Source organism: Leucoraja erinacea, chromosome 6 (assembly GCF_028641065.1).
Source record: "Leucoraja erinacea ecotype New England chromosome 6, Leri_hhj_1, whole genome shotgun sequence".
Classification (NCBI taxonomy): Eukaryota; Metazoa; Chordata; class Chondrichthyes; order Rajiformes; family Rajidae; genus Leucoraja; species Leucoraja erinaceus.
Window position 1 is genome coordinate 26,654,126 of NC_073382.1, and position 18,679 is coordinate 26,672,804.

Consider the following 18,679-nt stretch of genomic DNA (forward strand, 5'->3'; position numbering starts at 1 on the left):
AACGCGTTTACAAATAACCAGTCCCGAAAAGGTCCACTGGATTAAGGGAGATGCATCCGTATTTTGCATTCATTATAGTGCGCTCTATCCTTCTATTTTAAGCGGCGAAAATTTATTAGAACCCGAAAGTTAACCTTAAACGGTTCAAGCTGAGACCCAAACTAAAAATGTTCCACTAGTGCAGTAGGTGGCATCACAAACGTGCCCAATGATGTTTCCGTAAGTGCAAGTGTGACGACAGGGAACGCATATTACTATGGTTTAAAGTACATTGGGGGGGGGGGGTTGTTTTTGAGTTACTACTTTGATCATGAATGCAGAGACTCATATGTCCCAATTTGGAAACTGTGAACAGCAAACATGTAAACGTCTGAAAACCATTTCCATATGGAAATATTGCTTCTACGCATAATTGGGATATCCACAATTAAGAATTAATTTGGACTGCTCCAATTTTCGAATATTTGCTTGTTTCCCTTTGCTGCTTTGGTGCGTTGTCATAGTTTACACGGTGACGATAAAATTTAGAAACTTATTTCGTATATCGATGCTTTAAGGATACCTCCAACCTTTCAGTTCTTTTTATCATCTAAGATCAAGTTTTACCAAAATTAAGCAAATAAATGCTACACCTATAAACAGACAAACGTTACCCTTATTTTCTTTTCTTTATTTGTAAATGTGCGAAGAAGACACATCTCCCTGTTGTATTTGGCTTACAGAAATAATTTAAATAAATAAGTAAATAAATTTAAAAAACACAATTCAGGAGAAAGCTTGGCAAATATACATTGGACAGGGATTGACTTAAAGTGAGACATTTTTTCATGTATGATGCACACGTGGCTGCGGTTTGTAAACACACATGTGCGCAAATTATAACGTTATTTACAATAAACATCTATGTACAATTATAAACAGGGTCGGAATGTTGTGTCTAGTGAAAACAGGCAGTTAACAGTGAAATCACACTATCCACAAGGTCTATCAAGCTACTCTATAGTGTTCATTTCAGTTCCAATGCATAGAATGTTTGCGCTGCAAACGGATAATAAAACAATTTTTTTTGTATCGAATCCTTAGGCGCCAAATTCGGTATCCATCCTCAGATCATGCAGTTATTTTGCCTCTGCGCACGTATTTTAGATGCCCATAAAGGAGATATTCCTTCCCAAAACAGAATCAATAATTCAGTGTGAATATTTTATGCGCAAACTTTTGGTAGTCCTATATCAAGCTTCGATGCAAGCATCGCTTGGAATTTTGATCGTAAACCATAATACACTAACATGTTTTCCAACCAGTACAATATACTAAATTCTGCAACATATTTTAGTGCAATTACCAAAACGGAGTGCCGACAGCTAATGCCCGTTACATTTCACGAAAAAAGGTGATTTGCTCAGCATGCAGACCTTTGGAAACGATTATCACTGTAAAATGTCAATTGTGTGATTATTTTTATATCTTTTTTATCTCTTTTTCTAAGAATCCAAAATAAATAATAATGACGCTATAACTTGATTCGAATAAATACTGTTTCAAACAGCAAATCAAGTCAGATTATCTACAAAGCACGCCTGTGCCGTTGTTTCCCTTGAAGGAAGGCTGTACTTGGGGAAACTATATTCTTATAGTGCCCTTAACTTGTACTCGAATGTGGAGTCACAAGACCATTATCGCTGCCGTTGTCAGATCTGCCTGAGTTGTTTTACTGTATATATATATATAACTGTAGGAATTGCCTTCTGAGAGTCAGAAAGACAATCTCAAACGGCATCGGATTCGCTGAACTGGATAGTAACCAAACACGAGTTGTGATAAATATAAACGGGTAAAATGAAACGAACTACAGCTTGAACAAAATACTGTAACGTGAAATAACACTGAAGTGACTGAACATCAATCAACTTTCATTCAGATGTTGCCTTCTTAACGAGATGGGGGCCGAGCAGGCTCGGACCCCACCGTTTTATCTAGCAACTGGGCGATCTGATTTACCTGTGATTTGCATACTTCACCAATAACGTGAAAAATTAACATAAACATCACGATGTGTCGAAAACCGGCGATTTTGGCATGGTCGTCATTAAACGCGTTTCTGCCTTTGCAAACCTCCGTTCGCTCCGCTACACAGTCCTGGACCCAAGTCTGGTGTCAATAGGGGAGGAACAACTGTTCCTTGGGCGACCCTCCCTTACCAATTGTCCGTTGCTAAACTAAGTCAGCCACGCGAAGGGTGCTTGCGGCTAGTGGCTGGCGGAAAATTTCATCCGTTTCTGCTTCTGTCTTTGATTGCAAAACCATACCCTAACCACGTTCTTTTTCAGGTCCAGTTTCTCGGCGATGGCCGCGATCTTTTCAGAGGACGGTCGAGGTTGCACGGCGAAGTAAGCTTCCAATGAGCGCTTCTCCGGGGCGGCGATCGACGTCCTTTTGCGCTTCTTCTCGCCGCCGTTGAAGAGGTCGGGCTTGCTGAGTTTCTCGCGGTGAGCGCCCTCCGCCTCTTCCAGCCAAGCTTGTAGAATGGGCTTGAGAGCGATCATGTTGTTGTGGGACAGGGTCAGTGACTCGAACCTGCAGATGGTGCTCTGGCTGAGCGAGCCCACTCCCGGGATCTTCAAGTTAGCCAGGGCCGAGCCCACGTCGGCCTGGGTCACTCCCAGCTTGATCCTCCTCTGCTTAAAGCGCTCGGCGAAAGCTTCCAGCTCCCGCGGGTCGGCGTCCACGTCGTTGAGGGTGGGCATGCCAGGGGCCACACCGTGAGCCGCCAGCCCATGAGGGTGCGGGGTCATGTTCAGGGCGCTCTGGTGGTGGGGGTGGTGGTGGTGAGGGTGATGAGGGTGCGGGCTGCTGAGGTGGCTCAGGCCGTGCATGTGTGCAGGGTGCGAGGTGGGCACCACCCCATTTTCTCCGTTACCGGCCTGGGCCATGGCCCCGGCCAGGCTCAGCGAGGAACTGCTCAGGTGGTCGAGAAGCTCTCCGGGGTCCAAGGTCTGGTGAGGTTGGTGGTGGTGATGGTGGTGGTGATGGTGGTGCGAGGACAAAGCGGACGGATGCGGCAGCGGCGCGGCCGAGTTAGACGTGCATGGCACACTATTCATGGTGTGGTAAGTGGCATCCGGCTTGTATGGGTGGCTCTTGCCTTGAGATACGGCGATATCCACGGCAGCCAGAGCCTCGGCGCGGGCCAGGAGAGTTTCATCCAAGCTGGCGAAGATATTGTTCTGCAGTTGCTACCAGAAAGACACAGAGAGGCCAAAACATGATCAACAAACCAATTCTCAATGGGAGGAAACTGACACACAAACACTTTAAAAACATTACTTTACACCTTCAGAATGAAGGGAGCCTAGTTGCAATTTTGCCATGCCTGTTGTTGAAGGCTTGCAACTCTAAACCAAATTTTAACAGTTGAATTGTTAAATTGCACGGCAGAAATTTAGCAACTCAAACCAAAATCAGAAAGGAGTTCAAGTTGCAGTCTTGCTGCGAGTCTGCAAGTAAGGATGATGGTTTACGTGGGTAACAACAACAACACATTTTAAGCAGCATCTGTCCCACACGTTCACCACAGACACACACAGAAAGGGAGATAGTTACAAAGCTACATACCGGTGGCGCTGGCAGGCAGGCTCTCCTTATTGCTTCCGAGCTGGAGTGTAGAGAAGTGTACTTGTGCTCAGGTAGGGTATGATGCATACCGAAGGCTGGCTGCTTGCTGTTCATGGACATCATTTTGAACACTGTACATAAGGATGCCAGACAGAGGAAATGAAACTGCAACAGTATTTAAAACGAAGTAAAAGTTCAAAGTATATATATATATATATATATTTATAAATGCATTTATGGTTTTTAATGTAAATAAATATGAAGCGACAGGCCGCTGTACTGCCTGCACACCCAGGCTGTGTGCGCGTCTCTCTCACTCACTGCTGTCTCCCTATTACTGCTGGGCTAGACAGATGAGGCGCTTACACCTGCTTCTGAGTCTCGTCCCATCCCCTCTGCATTCGCGCGAGATGTGCTCCCCCTTCTCCCTCCCTCCCTCCCTCCCCACTACCACCGTCCAGAGTCCGGAGCAGCGCATGAGAACCGGATGTCGCCAGGCAGAGGGAGGGAAGGAGGGAAGGAGGGAGGGGTGTGACAGACAGCGCGAGGGACCTCTGACCACCCTCTCCAAAGCGTGCGTGTTGTGATCCGCCTTAGCACTCAAACGCCTCGCCGCTCCCGCCCCCGGCCCCCGGGCACCGGCAATTGACAACCTGCCCCCCCCCCCCCCCCCCCCCACCCCCTTCAAACTCTGGCAGCAAATCCAGGGATGGAAACTACAGATCCCGTCGTACAACATCTCTCTCGCCAGTTCAAGGGTCTGAGCGCAAGCACGTGCAGAAACCAGTGGCAAATAGTTTCATTCACCAGCTACACACACATCATATGTTGGCCGCCCTCTTGACATGTCTTGCAGCATCCTGGGAAATATACATCGAATCGACGCCCATCGGTATTGTGAGCGTTGCAAGCATTTCAGAAAGAAATATCTGAAGAAGGGTCTCGACCCGGAACGTCACCTGTCCCTTTTCTCCAGATATGCTGCCTGACCTGCTGAGTTACTCCAGCTTTTTGAGTTTATCTTCGGTTTAAACCAGCATCTGCGGTTCTTTTCCTGCATATTTCAGACAGATATCCAGGCTCCGGTTGAAATTACCCGAACAAGTTTTAAGCGCACCGATACAGCGCATCGAGTAACAGTTGGCACTGCATCAAAAGGAAGTATTTGCAGCGAAAATAAAACAAGAGGATGTCAAATTATCCTTGAGCTGTATGCAATCTGGGTTGAGAAGGATATCAGTGGCCGGTGAATAAATATTGCCGTCACTCATCTTGGAGAGGAGGCATGCCGTGTGCGCACGCGCACCCAGTGCTCCTGAGTACATGTTCAGTGTCAGTTGGGATGCGAACTGCACGAATTTCTCCGTTTGTCTGGGTAGGATTTAATTATCCTCCATTCAAGTGTTTTTCTCCCCACTGGCGTGCAACGTCATGTTAATATCCCCGCCAACTCTGCAATGCTGTTGCAGCATTTAAGTTCTATCTCGCGAGAACGTTATTGAAGTAATAATATAATTAAATAGATATATTCCAAAACTCAATTAGAACCGAAGAAGTGAACGGGTGCACTTAATATAATTAATTCGATCCTGTCCGCGAGCATCGTCGGATAGATTAATGATGAATTAGTTACTTTCAGGAGTTCTGCCCTAATAATCTTGAACTCACATCAATCATTAATCCTAATAAACAAAATAATGGATCGGGAGGGTGGTAATGTTATATATTAAGTAGACAAGAACAAGGTATATATACACTTTGCAACAACTTTGTTCTACTATTTCAGAAATCTAAATATTTGAAAGTTTCATTAAAAAGAACTCGGAAAAAGTTTAGAGTAGTTATTTTTGCAGAATTGTATAATTCTGTCCTGGAATTTTTTTAACATTGGTTATATTTGCTTTACGCGTCCAACAATTGTAGTCTCGTTGAATGTGATTCCACCGAATGATTTTCAACAATCCACCTACTGAAATCATTCATGATAAAGAGTTTTTTTTTAATCTCATTACTCTGTAGATTCATAGCATGATGAGCTTTAACAATACTTCCCGGTTGTATCTGACAGTCCAATATATATATTTGTAATACTTGCATTCTATATCAGTGTAGTTACACATTTTCCCATACAGTAGTTGGGTGTAAGACGTTTAATTGGAGATCCACTGGGGATTGCCAGGATTGAAATGTGCTGAGAATAGAATACTGAAGATAGACACAAAATGCGGGAGTAACTCATCGGGACAGGCAGCATCTCTGGAGAGAATGAATGAGTGACGTTTTGGGTCGAGACCCTTCTTCAGACTGATTATTTCGGGACAGAACCAAAAACAAATGCTGAGTTTTATCGCTGACCACCGAATGTATTTAAACAGGATGACACCGAACAATAGTATTAGTCTGTTAATAGTTTATCACTCCACTTTATTAACAAGCGTAATCCATTCAAACCGGATTTCCTTTCAGTTCGAATATGTAGTTGAAATACATGTAATGCACAATAATGAATTGAGCAGCAGTGTTCGCGTTATTTTACAATTAATACTCAATGTAATAAAAATCAAACTTCGTTGACATAAACTAAAGTTCGGAAACACAATATGGGTCGGGGTGATTGTTTGCATGGATGCGCTCCCGCTATTAGCACCGGTGCAGCATAAGTAGAGATATTAACTGAGCAAAGGCACAAAATGTTGGAGTAACTCATCGAGTCAGGAAGCATCTCTGGAGAACACGAGCAGGCGATATTTCGGGTCGGAACTCTCAGACTTAAAATCGCCGGCTATCCCTGTTCTCCAGAGATGCTGTCTGCGCCGATGAGATTCTCCGGCACTTTATGCCTTTTCTTTTGCAAACTCCCATCCGATGTTCCCTGTGTCTAGATAGTAACTAAACGGTCAGATTCGGGGGATGGGTGTGTATGGTAAGTTTATATTCTTCAATATAAAAAAGATTTTCGATTCAATAATTAAAAGCGACTTCGGGAGTGCGTAGGAAGGAACTGCAGATGCTGGTTTAAACTGAAGATAGCCATAAAAAGTTGGAGTAACTCAGCGGGTCAGACAGCATCTCTGGAGAAAAGGAACAGGTGACGTTTCGGGCCTTGACGCTTCTTCGGTCTCGACCTGAAACGTCGCCTATTCCTTTTCTCTAGAGATGCTGTCTGACCCGCTGAGTTACTCCGACATTTTGTGTCTAAAAGCGACTGCGAGGTGGAAGTCTATGACTTTAACTTTTATATTTGTAGGACTACCAACACTCGTTTCCAGAGAAATGTTGCTGAAACATCAGACTATATGTGTTTGAAATAAATTCACGATATGGGTTTCGAATTGGCGTGACTTTCATATATTGGAAACATTTTAACGTCCTACAACAAGTTTAATGCTAACTTTGTTTCTCGCGCTCATCAATAGTCTATGACAGGTGACAGGAAAATAAATATGAAGCATCGCCCCTCATGTTCAATCTTCTCGTATTGTAATTGCTAAGCAAAATAGGCTTCACTAGGTGGACCAAGTTTCATGGAATTGCAATCACATGGGAAATGCAAGGTAGAAACTACACAGCCAACAAGTGGCAAGCAGAAGGGGATCCCCTCAACCATGCCGTGTCACAGGCAGTCGATGTCGATATTACCCTTCTTTCAGCCCGCGATTTTCTATCAACTGAAGCAACATTGGAAATTCGTGGAAGGACAAAAGCGGTAAGTATCTGCACCACATATTTATTGCAAATTGAGTCGTTTTGTTCTTTATCGAGCTAGTTTATTTCACTACCTTTTGATTTTTTTGGCAGGAGGCCATTAGATGGAGCGACCTCGAAGGCCACACGTTAACCATGACTGTGAGAAAGACTTAGTGGACCATTGTATATTTTCCCAACTGTTGATTTTTATACACTCCTCATGTTTCTGCAAATAAAGCGTATATAATAAACCCATGAAAGTCAAGTGAGTAATTAAAATGTTTTCTTCGGTAATCACATTTATTTCATACAATAAAACTTTACATCTAATATCTACGCATTAGGTTTCTGCAGGTCCCAAGCTGAACTGCCATCGGAGGTTACAACCCAGAGTAAGCAATGGTACATAGTAAAATAACAGTGTTGCGTAATGCAAGATGTAAGTAGAAGGAACTGCAGATGCTGGTTTACCAAAAAAAAATACACGAAGTACTGAAGTAACCCAGCGAATCAGACAGTATCTATGACCCACTCAGTTATTCCAACATTTTGTGTCTTTTTTTTAATGTAATGCAAGGATTATTTTTAATGCGTCTACAGGGTGTGTTAGTTAATACTCTATAAGCAATTACAGTGATGTATTTATAGCTGGACAGAAAATTAGCAAACGAGGAAAATTGTCACGGTATCGCCGGATTTAGCAGTGGACCAGATTATTCCAGCAGTTTCAACTCTTGAATTAATATGTATGAACAGCAGTTCTGAATGTAAACTGTAACAAATTCCGGAAGCATTACGACTATTTCTGTTTGAAAAAAGAGTCTGAATAAAGGCAGTGATTAAAAATAAATCTTTCCCCTTAAATTGTGTTTCAGTATTATAAGTAAGCACAGTAAGTGGGCTATTTAACGAAAAAAAATGATAGGCGTAAAAAGAAAATCTTTCTTATTTTGCCGCACCAAAAGTAATGAAGAAACATGTTCTTTGTTTTACAGGCAAAGATTGTTTTTATTTATTTTTAATATTTTGTCATCGGTTCTGTGAATAGTCTGATATATTACTACGTTAAGAACAGTTATGTGTGCTATTGTTGCAGATGACCTATCTAGGTAATTTAACACGAAGCATTGGGGAACAAGGTTATATACTTACTTGAAATTGGTAAGAGTTATGATTACATTCCAGGATCATTTTTCCCAAAGATCTTTCCGAGATATTTGACTGGATCTGCGCCCCTCTCCCTTACAACGTACATAATGTTTGGGACAAAGACCCATCGTTTATTTATTTGCCTCTGTACTCCACAATTTGAGATTTGTAATAGAAAAAAAATCACATGTGGTTAAAGTGCAATAGACAATAGACAATATTAAACAAGCATTAAAGGTCATTATTAAAGGCAATTTTTATACCTTTTGGTTTCACCATGTAGAAATTACAGCTGTGTTTATACCTAGTCCCCCCATTCCAGGGCGCCATAATGTTTGGGACACATGGCTTCACAGGCGTTTGTAATTGCTCAGGTGTGTTTTATTGCCTCCTTAATGCAGGTATAAGAGAGCTCTCAGCACCTAGACTTTTCTCCAGTCTTTCCATCACCTTTGGAAACTTTTATTGCTGTTTATCAACACGATGACCAAAGTTGTGCCAATTAAAGTCATATAAGCCATTATGAGACTGAGAAACAAGAATAAAACTGTGAGCGACATCAGCCAAACCTTAGGCTTGCCAAAATCAACTGTTTGGAACATCATTAAGAAGAAACAGAGCACTGGTGAGCTTACTAATCACAAAGGGACTGGCAGGCCAAAAAAGATATCCACAGTTGGTAACAGAAGAATTCTCTCTATAATAAAAGATAAATCCCCAAGCACCTGTCCGACAGATCAGAAACATTCTTCAGGAGTCAGGTGTGGTTGTTTTCAATGACAACTGTCCACAGAAGACTTCATGAACAGAAATACAGAGGCCACACTGCAAGGTGCAAATCACTGGTTAGCTGCAAAAATAGGATGGCCAAGTTACAGTTTGCCAAGAAGTACTTAAAAGAACAACCACAGTTCTGGAAAAAGGCCTTGTGGACAGATGAGATGAAGATTAACATATCAGAGTGATGGCAAGAGCAAAGTATGGAGGAGAGAAGGAACTGCCCAAGATCCAAAGCATACCACCTCATCTGTGAAACATGATGGTGGGGGTGTTATGGTCTGGGCATGTATGGCTGCTGAAGGTACTGGCTCACTTATCTTCATTGATGATCCAACTGCTGATGGTGGTAGCATAATGAATTCTGAAGTGTATAGACACATACTATCTACTCAAGTTCAAACAAATGCCTCAAAACTCATTGCGGTTCAAACAAATGCCTCAAAACGGTTCATTCGACAGCAAGACAATGATCCCAAACATACTGCTAAAGCAAAAAAGGGGTTTCTCAAAGCTAAAATATAATAAATTCTTGAGTGACCAGGTCAATCACCCGATGTTAACCCAATTGAACACGCCTTTTATATGCTGAAGAGAAAACTGAAGGGAACTAGACCCCAAAACAGCCATAAGCTAAAGATGGCTACAATACAGGCCTGGCAGAGCATCACCAGAGAAGACACCCAGCAACTGGTGATGTCCATGAATCGCAGACTTTAAGCAGTCATTGCATGCAAAGGATATGCAACAAAAATACTAAACATGACTACTTTCATTTACATGACATTGCTGTGTTCCTAACATTATGGTGCCTTGCAATTGGGGGGGGGGGGGGCTATGTATAAACACAGCTGTAATTTCTATAACCAAAATGTATAAAAATGACCTTTATTAAAACCTGACAGTGTGCACTAACCACATGTGATTTTTTTCTATTACAAATCTCAAATTGTGGAGTACAGAGGCAAATAAATAAATGATGGGTCTTCGTCCCAAACATTATGGAGGGCACTGTAACTGATTAACAATGAGCAATGATGGGAGGCGGGGAAGAACTCCGCTAACACGTTGCCATGGAACACGCTTATCACAGTTCCCATAGTTTAACACGTCTGCGATCCAAATCCTTGTTGTGATATTTAAATTGAGCCGTCTTTGTAATGCCACTGTCCTAAATCCGACAAATGGCGATCAGCTGGCTGTTAATTGGTAAACTCATTCACAGAAAATGGTGATTGTTTGCAATTTTCAGCATCCAAGAATATATTTTACCTTTTAAAACATGTTTCTACTAAAACCACATAGTGAAACGTGCCATTAAGTGTAAAGGTGATTTTGATACATTGTTTCATAAGTGCGGTGGAAATTATATAAGATGCAATAAACACTTTTGACAATGAAGTTCACTTTAATGCAGCCCGCTGTGTTCGACGGAGCCTACTAATTTACATGTACTGCATGTGTATTCTTTGAACAAATAAAGTTGTGGACCCGAAGACCAATTAGAAGGCTAGCCCTCTTTTCCCCCGATTTTATTCTCAGTGCAGCAGACCTTTAAAAAAAATACTGATCTATAAGAAGACATTTCATGTAACCAAAAACAACAAACATCACTTGACCCGCCGTAAGTATGTGTAATTCCACTCTTACCTACAACATTGCTCCGGAATTATTGAAAACATCTTAAAAATCCGCAATATTTATAAGCTTTTGAGACAGGAAATGAATGTACTATTTAATTTATTTCGCTCTTTAATTGGATGTGGGAGACGTGGGTGGTGAATCTTTGTGAGTCGTCTATTGCAATCACCAATATCTTTAGTTGGAGCAATAATATTCTCTTTTGATCCTATGGGACTGTAGAATTTCTTCCCACAAAGACACGCATACATAATGGACAATGTTCAGCTCCTACTGGAATTGCCAGTGGATCAGAATTCTGTTGAGAATTATGTGCAGGAATGTGTGATTGCACTCCTAGGGTCGGTATTATTTTGAATTATTTTTAATGAGGCACAACTAGTTCTGAATAATTCTTCAGTAGAGATCTTCCACAAATAGTTGGCCAAGATTTTGGAATTTAATGGTGCTGTAACACTAGATACAATTAAACGCTAAGGTGTTGTGATACGAACCATGAACTGCTGGATGAGAACTATACTCTTGCTTAACCATGAGCATTTCAAGGAAAGTTGTAATGATGAGCTTTTTTAGACTTACAACAATGATGCATAGAATGTGCACTTTTGCTACTTAATGAAACTGTTATAAATTAGTATTCTTCCTCTCCATGGCGATTATAAAGTATTATTGTGTAAAACGTTAAAAATTGCACAGGAATACTATGATTTGTTTTCATATTTTCAAAAACGAGGTAAACTAAATCACGAGACTAGCTTTGAGCATATACTTCCGCCTTGCTCCCTACCGCTGTAATACAATCAAGAATTTTTAAATCGATTTTAAATTTCAACAGCAGCACCCATTTCCTACAGAGGATGATCTATTTTTGGTTAGTTTTACAAACTCAGAATGCAGACAAGCCACATGTAGTGCTGATTTCAAAGGCCAACACCCAATAAGCGGGCCAATTAAGAAGGGGTCAAAGGCCAAATAATGCCTTTATAAAATTAACCTTACACTCGAATTTCAAAGTCTGGCATCGGGTAAGAGAGTAAAACAAAGGCATACTTGTATTTAATTGCAATCAGTTTTGACGCAAAATACGTAAATTGGAAGTTAATTTGTTTAATTACCGCAATTAACGTTTAATTTCAGTTACCGATTTTATATGAATTTTATTCTAAACGTTGTTGTTAGTATATAATAACATGGAACAGCTTATGAAGTGATATTGCATATGCATTCAAATAAATCAATTCCTTTGATTAGCAAAGAACAGCCAACTGTCTACGTCCGACGTAGTAATTGCGATTTCATTCATAACGATGTAATATTAAATATTGAAAGCCTTAATTGTGCTTTCCATCCCAGGGTACTTGCTGCTGTACCCCTTCAGGGGGAAGATAAGAGCATGCTTGCTTGGGATCTGGATGTTACTGTTCTGATTATATATAGAACATCTTGCAAAGCCCATTGTAATCTAATTACCGCTTACAAAAGCAGAAGACCTCTTGCGGAAAAAAAGCGAAGGCTGAATACAATCTTTGAAATTCGAAACCACTATAGCAGCGATTTCAAGTTCTGAGAAATCGCTGTCTTGTCCCGCATCTGATCTGATTTATTAGATTTTTTAACGAAATCATGCATCTTTTAGAAGCCTTTAATCATTCCATGAAATTTTAATTCATGAACTGTGGTGCGTTTAAATAAATGAAGCGTTAATTCATTAGGATTAATTAATTTGTTAAAAAGTTCTATGCACGACCGAGCAGCATTGATCTGTTAGTGTTATGTACTAATAGGATAATGAAGAGCTGACGATAAGATTAAGCATTTCTTAGCCGGGATCAACATTTACAAATGTTTGTTGTCCAAAGTTTATGATCTAATATGAAGTGACACATAGATAAACAGCAGAGCACATCCGTAAATCGAAATATTGTATTTCCTTTTATGTGTCCGCAATACTCTTTTATTCATAGGATTGATTTATTTTTAGATTCACAGCGCAAATATCTACCCGCGGTCTTTCACTCCATGCGATCTGAGTTTGAAATGGGCCGACAAAAACAAAACCGCGAATCCACCCTCACTTGACCTATACCTCTGGACAGGTGTTAGAGACGGTGAGTTCGACCTGCCTCTGTCCCTGCGCCTGAGTAGAATAGGCACCTTCAGAAGTGGATTGATCTTTGCAAAGAACACCCTTGAATGGATGGCGAAGAATTGTTTGCTCCGTCCCGTACTGCATTGTTGAATTCGAAGCTTTGTGTTCTCCAAGTGTAAACGGCGTTCCAGTTCTCGCCATTCATTCACTTTAAATCGATATCTTATAACGTGTCAATGAGAACGAGTTTAAAATCGGATTAGAGCGCATAAAACGAACCGACAATACTGCACAATCAACACAAACCGAATTGCGATTACAGTCTTTGATTATACCAGTTTTATTGACATTAGGGTGTTTATTGTCTAGAGTTTATACTTTCTAACCGAGGACGGGGGCGCAATGCGAAGAAGTGACGTGGACGTTTGACTGGTCGGCGTGGACTGATTTATCTCCCAATGCAAATCGCGACGAACGCACATGGTTACATTGACCCACATACTGGAGAGCCGATCGTGTTACCGTACTGCTGCAATACTGTATAGCCTTCAGTTTAGACAGCATTACCGTAAGATCAAGCCGCGGTACTCAACTTGCCAGCAAATGCGGGTAAAGTGGGCTTTCCACAGACAGCAAGCGGACTGAGACTGCATCCAAGTCGCTGAACCGTGTACACTCACTGCTATTGGGATTTCTCTTATTCTTTGCAGCCTTGCCAAGACCACGTTGCACGTTGTCCCAATCGGGGGTGGTTCAGAGACGGAAGCGCACAAGCCGGTCCGATAACCCCGTCGCTCCATCCCTCCCCTAGTGGCCCACGCAGGGGCTGCGACACTGCCGCCTCGCGAATGAGAAGTGTAAAATAAGTTGTCTCACGGCGCCCTAGACCCGGGTTGGATCGCGATCTCGGTCGCTGCCTGTTTGGAGTTTGCACGTTCTCTCTGTGACTGCGAGGTTTTCCTCCCACGATGCCAAAGACGTGCGGGGTTGTAGGTTAATTGACCTCTGTAAATTGCTCCCAGCGTGTAGGCAGCAGATGAGAGAGTGGGACAACATAGAACGAGCGTGAAGGGGTGACCGATGGTCGTCGTGGACTCGGCGGGCCGAATGGCCTGTTTCCATACTATATCTCACTCAATCAATCAATAAAAAATAACACCTCATATTTCCCTCGGGCAGCTTACATCCCAGCTTGGGCAGCTTACACCCTAGCGGTATGAATATTGACTTCACTAACTAAGTAACCCTTGCTTTTCCTCTCTCCATCCCTCCCCCCTTCCCAGTTCTCCGACCAGTCTGATTGTTTACGTATACTTTAATCTCTGTTTGCTTTGTTACCTTCTCCTTGTTAACAATGATCTATTCTATATGTTCGTTGCCCTGCATCCTCTTTGCCTTGTTTTCACACCTTACACATCCTCATCTCTGTATTTCCCTCTCCCCTGACTCAGTCTGAAGAAAGGTCTCGACCTAAACATCGCCCATTCCTTCTAGCCAGAGATGCTGAGTTACTCCAGCATTTTGTGTCAATCGTCGGTTGAAACCAGCATCTGCAGTTCCTTCCTACATAATAAAATATAACAGATGGACGCAAAATATCCCACGCAAGATGCTGGGTGCAGAGTAGGAGAGCCCTCCAATGCCAATGAAAATAAGGCATGTGGGCTCCAACTAGGTCCTGCTCGAGTGGCGCCTTTGAAATTACAAGCGGGGTGAGACTTGGCTTTGTTGTCTCAGAGACTAGCTTGGAGCTTTGTGGCATGGTACATGGAGTTGCTAAATGCGAGCTTTTCCCTTAATATCAAGCACACGAGAAGAATCGTTCACTGTATATAACAACCCCCTTCTCTTTACATAGACCCTTTAATGCACCGAAAACAACGGATGGTGTTTCCATTTCCATGGCTCCGAGAATTCAGGTTCGACCCTGACCACAGTCGCTGTTTGGGTGGAATTTGGATATCCTCCCTGAGACCACACTAGGGCGTTCCCACATCTCAAAGATGCGTTCAGGGGTGATCTTATTGAAGTGTATGAGAAGAATAGGGTAAATGCATAGTCTTTTACCCAGAGAAGGGAAATCAAGAACTAGAAGACATAGGTTTAAGGTGAGGGGGGAAAGATTTAATAGGAACCTGAGGGGCCACGTTTTTACATAAAGTGTGGTAGGTATATGTAGTGAGCTGCCACAGGAGGCAGTTGAGGTATGTACTATCACAATGTTTGAAAAATATTTGGAGAGGTACAGTGGTGTTACAGTAGTGCAGCTAGAGTTGCTGCATTTTCAGTGCCAGTGGCCTGGGTTCAAGTCTGACTTTGGGTGCTGTCTGTACAGAGTTTGTACGTTTTCTCCGTGACCACGTGGGTTTTCTCCAGGTGCTCCAGTTTCCTCCCACATTCCAAAGATGTGCAAGTTTGTAGGTTAATTTGCTCCTGTAAATTGTTGCTTGTGTATGGGATAGAACTAGTGTGCAGGTATTCGCTGGTGGGTGCAGATTCAGTGGATGTCTAAAACTAAAGGTACATGGATACGATAAATTTAGAGGGCATGGGCCAAACACAGGCAGTTGGGACAGGTGTATATGGGGCAGATTGGTCGGCATGGGCAGGTTGGGCTGAAGGGCTTGTTTCCATGCTGTATGACTTCATGACTATTTGGCCACAGTAAATTGCCCCACACTGTCTTGGAGAAACTCAACGCGTCAGGCAACATCTCTACATGTCACACTTACCACACCTCTGGGCACTTGAGTCCCGTAAGTTGGCAGCCCGGTTTATTGGCCCATTCTCAAGATTATTAACCGCTCTGCTGTCCGCCTTAGACTGCCCGGGTCTATGCGGATTCACCCCCACCTTCCACGTATCTCAGGTTAAGCCTGTGTCCACCAGCTCCCTGATCCCTGCTCCTCTGCTACCTCCGCCACTCCGCATCATTGACGGTGGTCTGGTGTACACGGTGAAACAACTACTGAAGTGGCAGAGGAATCCAGTAACTGGTTGACTGGGAGGGCTGCGGTCCAGACAGGAGGAGCTGGATTCCTGTCCATGACATCCTGGACCCCTCCCTGATCCGTGGCTTTACTCAGCAGTATCCGGAGCAGCCAAAGAGGATGCCAAGAGGTGTCCCCGGGAGGGGGACCCCTGTCATACTTGCTATGCCTCCAGCCACTTGACTCTTTCCACATTCATCCCCTGCTATTAGGACTCTCAATGACTGGTGTACCATGACACCCAGGTCTCGTTGGATCTCCCCTTTTCCTAATCGGCCACCATTCAGATAAAAGTCTACTTTCCTGTTTTTGCCACCAAAGTGGATAACCTCACATTTATTCACATTATACTGCATCTGCCATGCATTTGCCCACTCACCCAGCCTATCGAAGTCACCTTGCAGCCTCCTAGCATCCTCCTCACAGCTAACACTGCCCCACAGCTTTGTGTCGTCCGCAAACTTGGAGATGTTGCATTCAATTCCCTCGTCCAAATCATTAATATATATTGTAAATAACTGTGGTCCCAGCACTGAGCCTTGCGGTACCCCACTAGTCACTGCCTGCCATCGTGAAAAGGACCCGTTTACTCTTACTCTTTGCTTCCTGTCTGCCAGCCAGTTCTCTTCCACATCAATACTGAACCCTCAATACCATGTGCTTTAAGGTTGTATACTAATCTGCTTATGTGGGACCTTGTCGAAAGCCTTCTGAAAGTCCAGATATAACACATCCACTGGTTCTCCCTTATCCACTCTACTAGTTACATCCTCGAAAAATTCTATAAGATTCGTCAGACATGATTTACCTTTCCTAAATCCATGCTGACTTTGTCCAATGATTTCACCACTTTCCAAATGTGCTGTTATCCCATCTTTAATAACTGACTCTAGCAGTTTCCCCACTACCGATGTTAGACTAACTGGTCTGTAATTCCCCGTTTGCTCTCTCCCTCCCTTTTTAAAAAGTGGGATTACATTAGCTACCCTCCAATCCTCAGGAACTACTCCAGAATCTAAAGAGTTTTGAAAAATTATCACTAATGCATCCACTATTTCTGCGGCTACTTCCTTAAGTACTCTGGGATGCAGCCTATCTGGCCCTGGGGATTTATCGGCCTTTAATCCATTCAATTTACCTAACACCACTTCCCGGCTAACCTGGATTTCACTCAGTTCCTCCATCTCATTTGACCCGCGGTCCCCTGCTATTTCCGGCAGATTATTTATGTCTTCCTTAGTGAAGACAGAACCAAAGTAGTTATTCAATTGGTCTGCCATATCTTTGTTCCCCATGATCAATTCACCTGTGTCTGACTGCAAGGGACCTACATTTGTTTTAACTAATCTTTTTCTCTTCACATATCTATAAAAACATTTGCAGTCAGTTTTTTATGTTCCCTGCCAGTTTTCTTTCATAATCTATTTTCCCTTTCCTAATTAAGCCCGTTGTCCTCCTCTGCTGGACTCTGAATTTCTCCCAGTCCTCTGGTAGGCTGCCTTTTCTGGCTAATTTGTATGCTTCATCTTTTGTTTTGATACTTTCCCTGATTTCCCTTGTTATCCACGGATGCACTGATTTATTATTTTGCCAAACTGGGATGAACAATTGATCATCACCAATTGGGTGCTGACTTAATTATTTCTGCATTGTCGATTCGATAGCAGTTCTGAGGTCTGTCGGTTCTTGGTCTATATCATTCAGTTCCATTCGTGTCTGGGTTTTGGGTTTTCTTCAGTACTTCTCGGTGAGCCTGCGTCCTTTCCATTTCGGGGCCCCCTGACACTAGAGGACATTGACAGGTGATGTTTAGGGTCAGGACCCTTCTTCAGAGTCTGAGAATTGTGGGGTCTATCCAGCTGGATTTGTGAGTCTATCCAGCTACATGAAGAATACTGGAAACTGAGATCTTGAATATTTTAAGGTAAAGGCAAATAATTTCAATGAGCAAGAGTGTGAAGAATTATCATGGTTAATTCAGAATATGATTTGAGGTTACAATCAGAGAAGCCATGATCTTATTAAATGGCAGAACAGACCTGTGGTGGAGTAGCCTTCCGCTTATTAATGTTAGCAGGCATGCATAAGAACATAAGAGGACATACTGTGCAATTATACAGTATCTGACGATCATTTTCCATACCTATTCCCATATCCTTTGATACATTTTATATTCAGAAATCCATTGATCTCTCTTTTGAATGCAAGTAATGAGCAAACATTCATGGTCCTCTGGGATCGAGAATTCCAAAGATTCATCATCCTATGGGTGAAGAAACGTTACTGCATCTCGCTCCTTGGTGGACTATCCCTTATCTTGAAACTGTCATCCCAGCTCCAGCCAGGGGGAAATTCTGTGTGAATCTATCCAGTTGAGACTCCAATGATTTCTGTTTCAGAGAGGTTATTCTTCATTCTTTTTACGAATAGAGGCCTATTTTGTGCAATTATTTATATGATCAATGTGGCTTTGTAGAACATTGTCGAGTGAATCTTTGCTTTGTGCTCTGTCCGTGCCACATATGTAGTTACATATGAAAAGAGGACCTATGCCTCTCATAATTATATATTGTGTCTCCCCCTCAGCCTCTGATGCTCCAGAGAAAACAATCCAAGTCCCATGAGATTTTTATAGTGGCAAATATAACACTGCTACTTTACAGGGGTAAAATAGAAACAATATACCAGTTAGCCTGAAATCTGTGTTTAAGAGGGAACTGCAGATGCTGGA

At 42.5% G+C, this 18,679-nt stretch overlaps 1 protein-coding gene across 1 annotated transcript; it reads right to left on the reverse strand.

The window, feature by feature from the left end:
* Positions 1-485: 485 nt before the first annotated feature.
* On the reverse strand, positions 486-4,011 carry LOC129697976 (POU domain, class 4, transcription factor 3-like). The gene is made up of 2 exons (XM_055636779.1): positions 3,616-4,011; positions 486-3,236 (listed from the first exon to the last, which is right to left on the reverse strand). The coding sequence occupies exons 1-2, from the start codon at positions 3,736-3,738 to the stop codon at positions 2,250-2,252; spliced, it is 1,110 nt and encodes a 369-aa protein (XP_055492754.1). The 5' UTR covers positions 3,739-4,011; the 3' UTR covers positions 486-2,249.
* Between the last annotated feature and the right edge of the window lie 14,668 nt (positions 4,012-18,679).

Coding starts and splice junctions, on each gene's coding strand:
- LOC129697976 (XM_055636779.1), bottom strand. CDS start 3,738: ATGATGTCCATGAACAGCAAGCAGCCAGCCTTCGGTATGCATCATACC. Junction 3,237..3,615: donor CCTGCCTGCCAGCGCCACCG/GTATGTAGCTTT, acceptor TCTTTCTGGTAG/CAACTGCAGAACAATATCTT.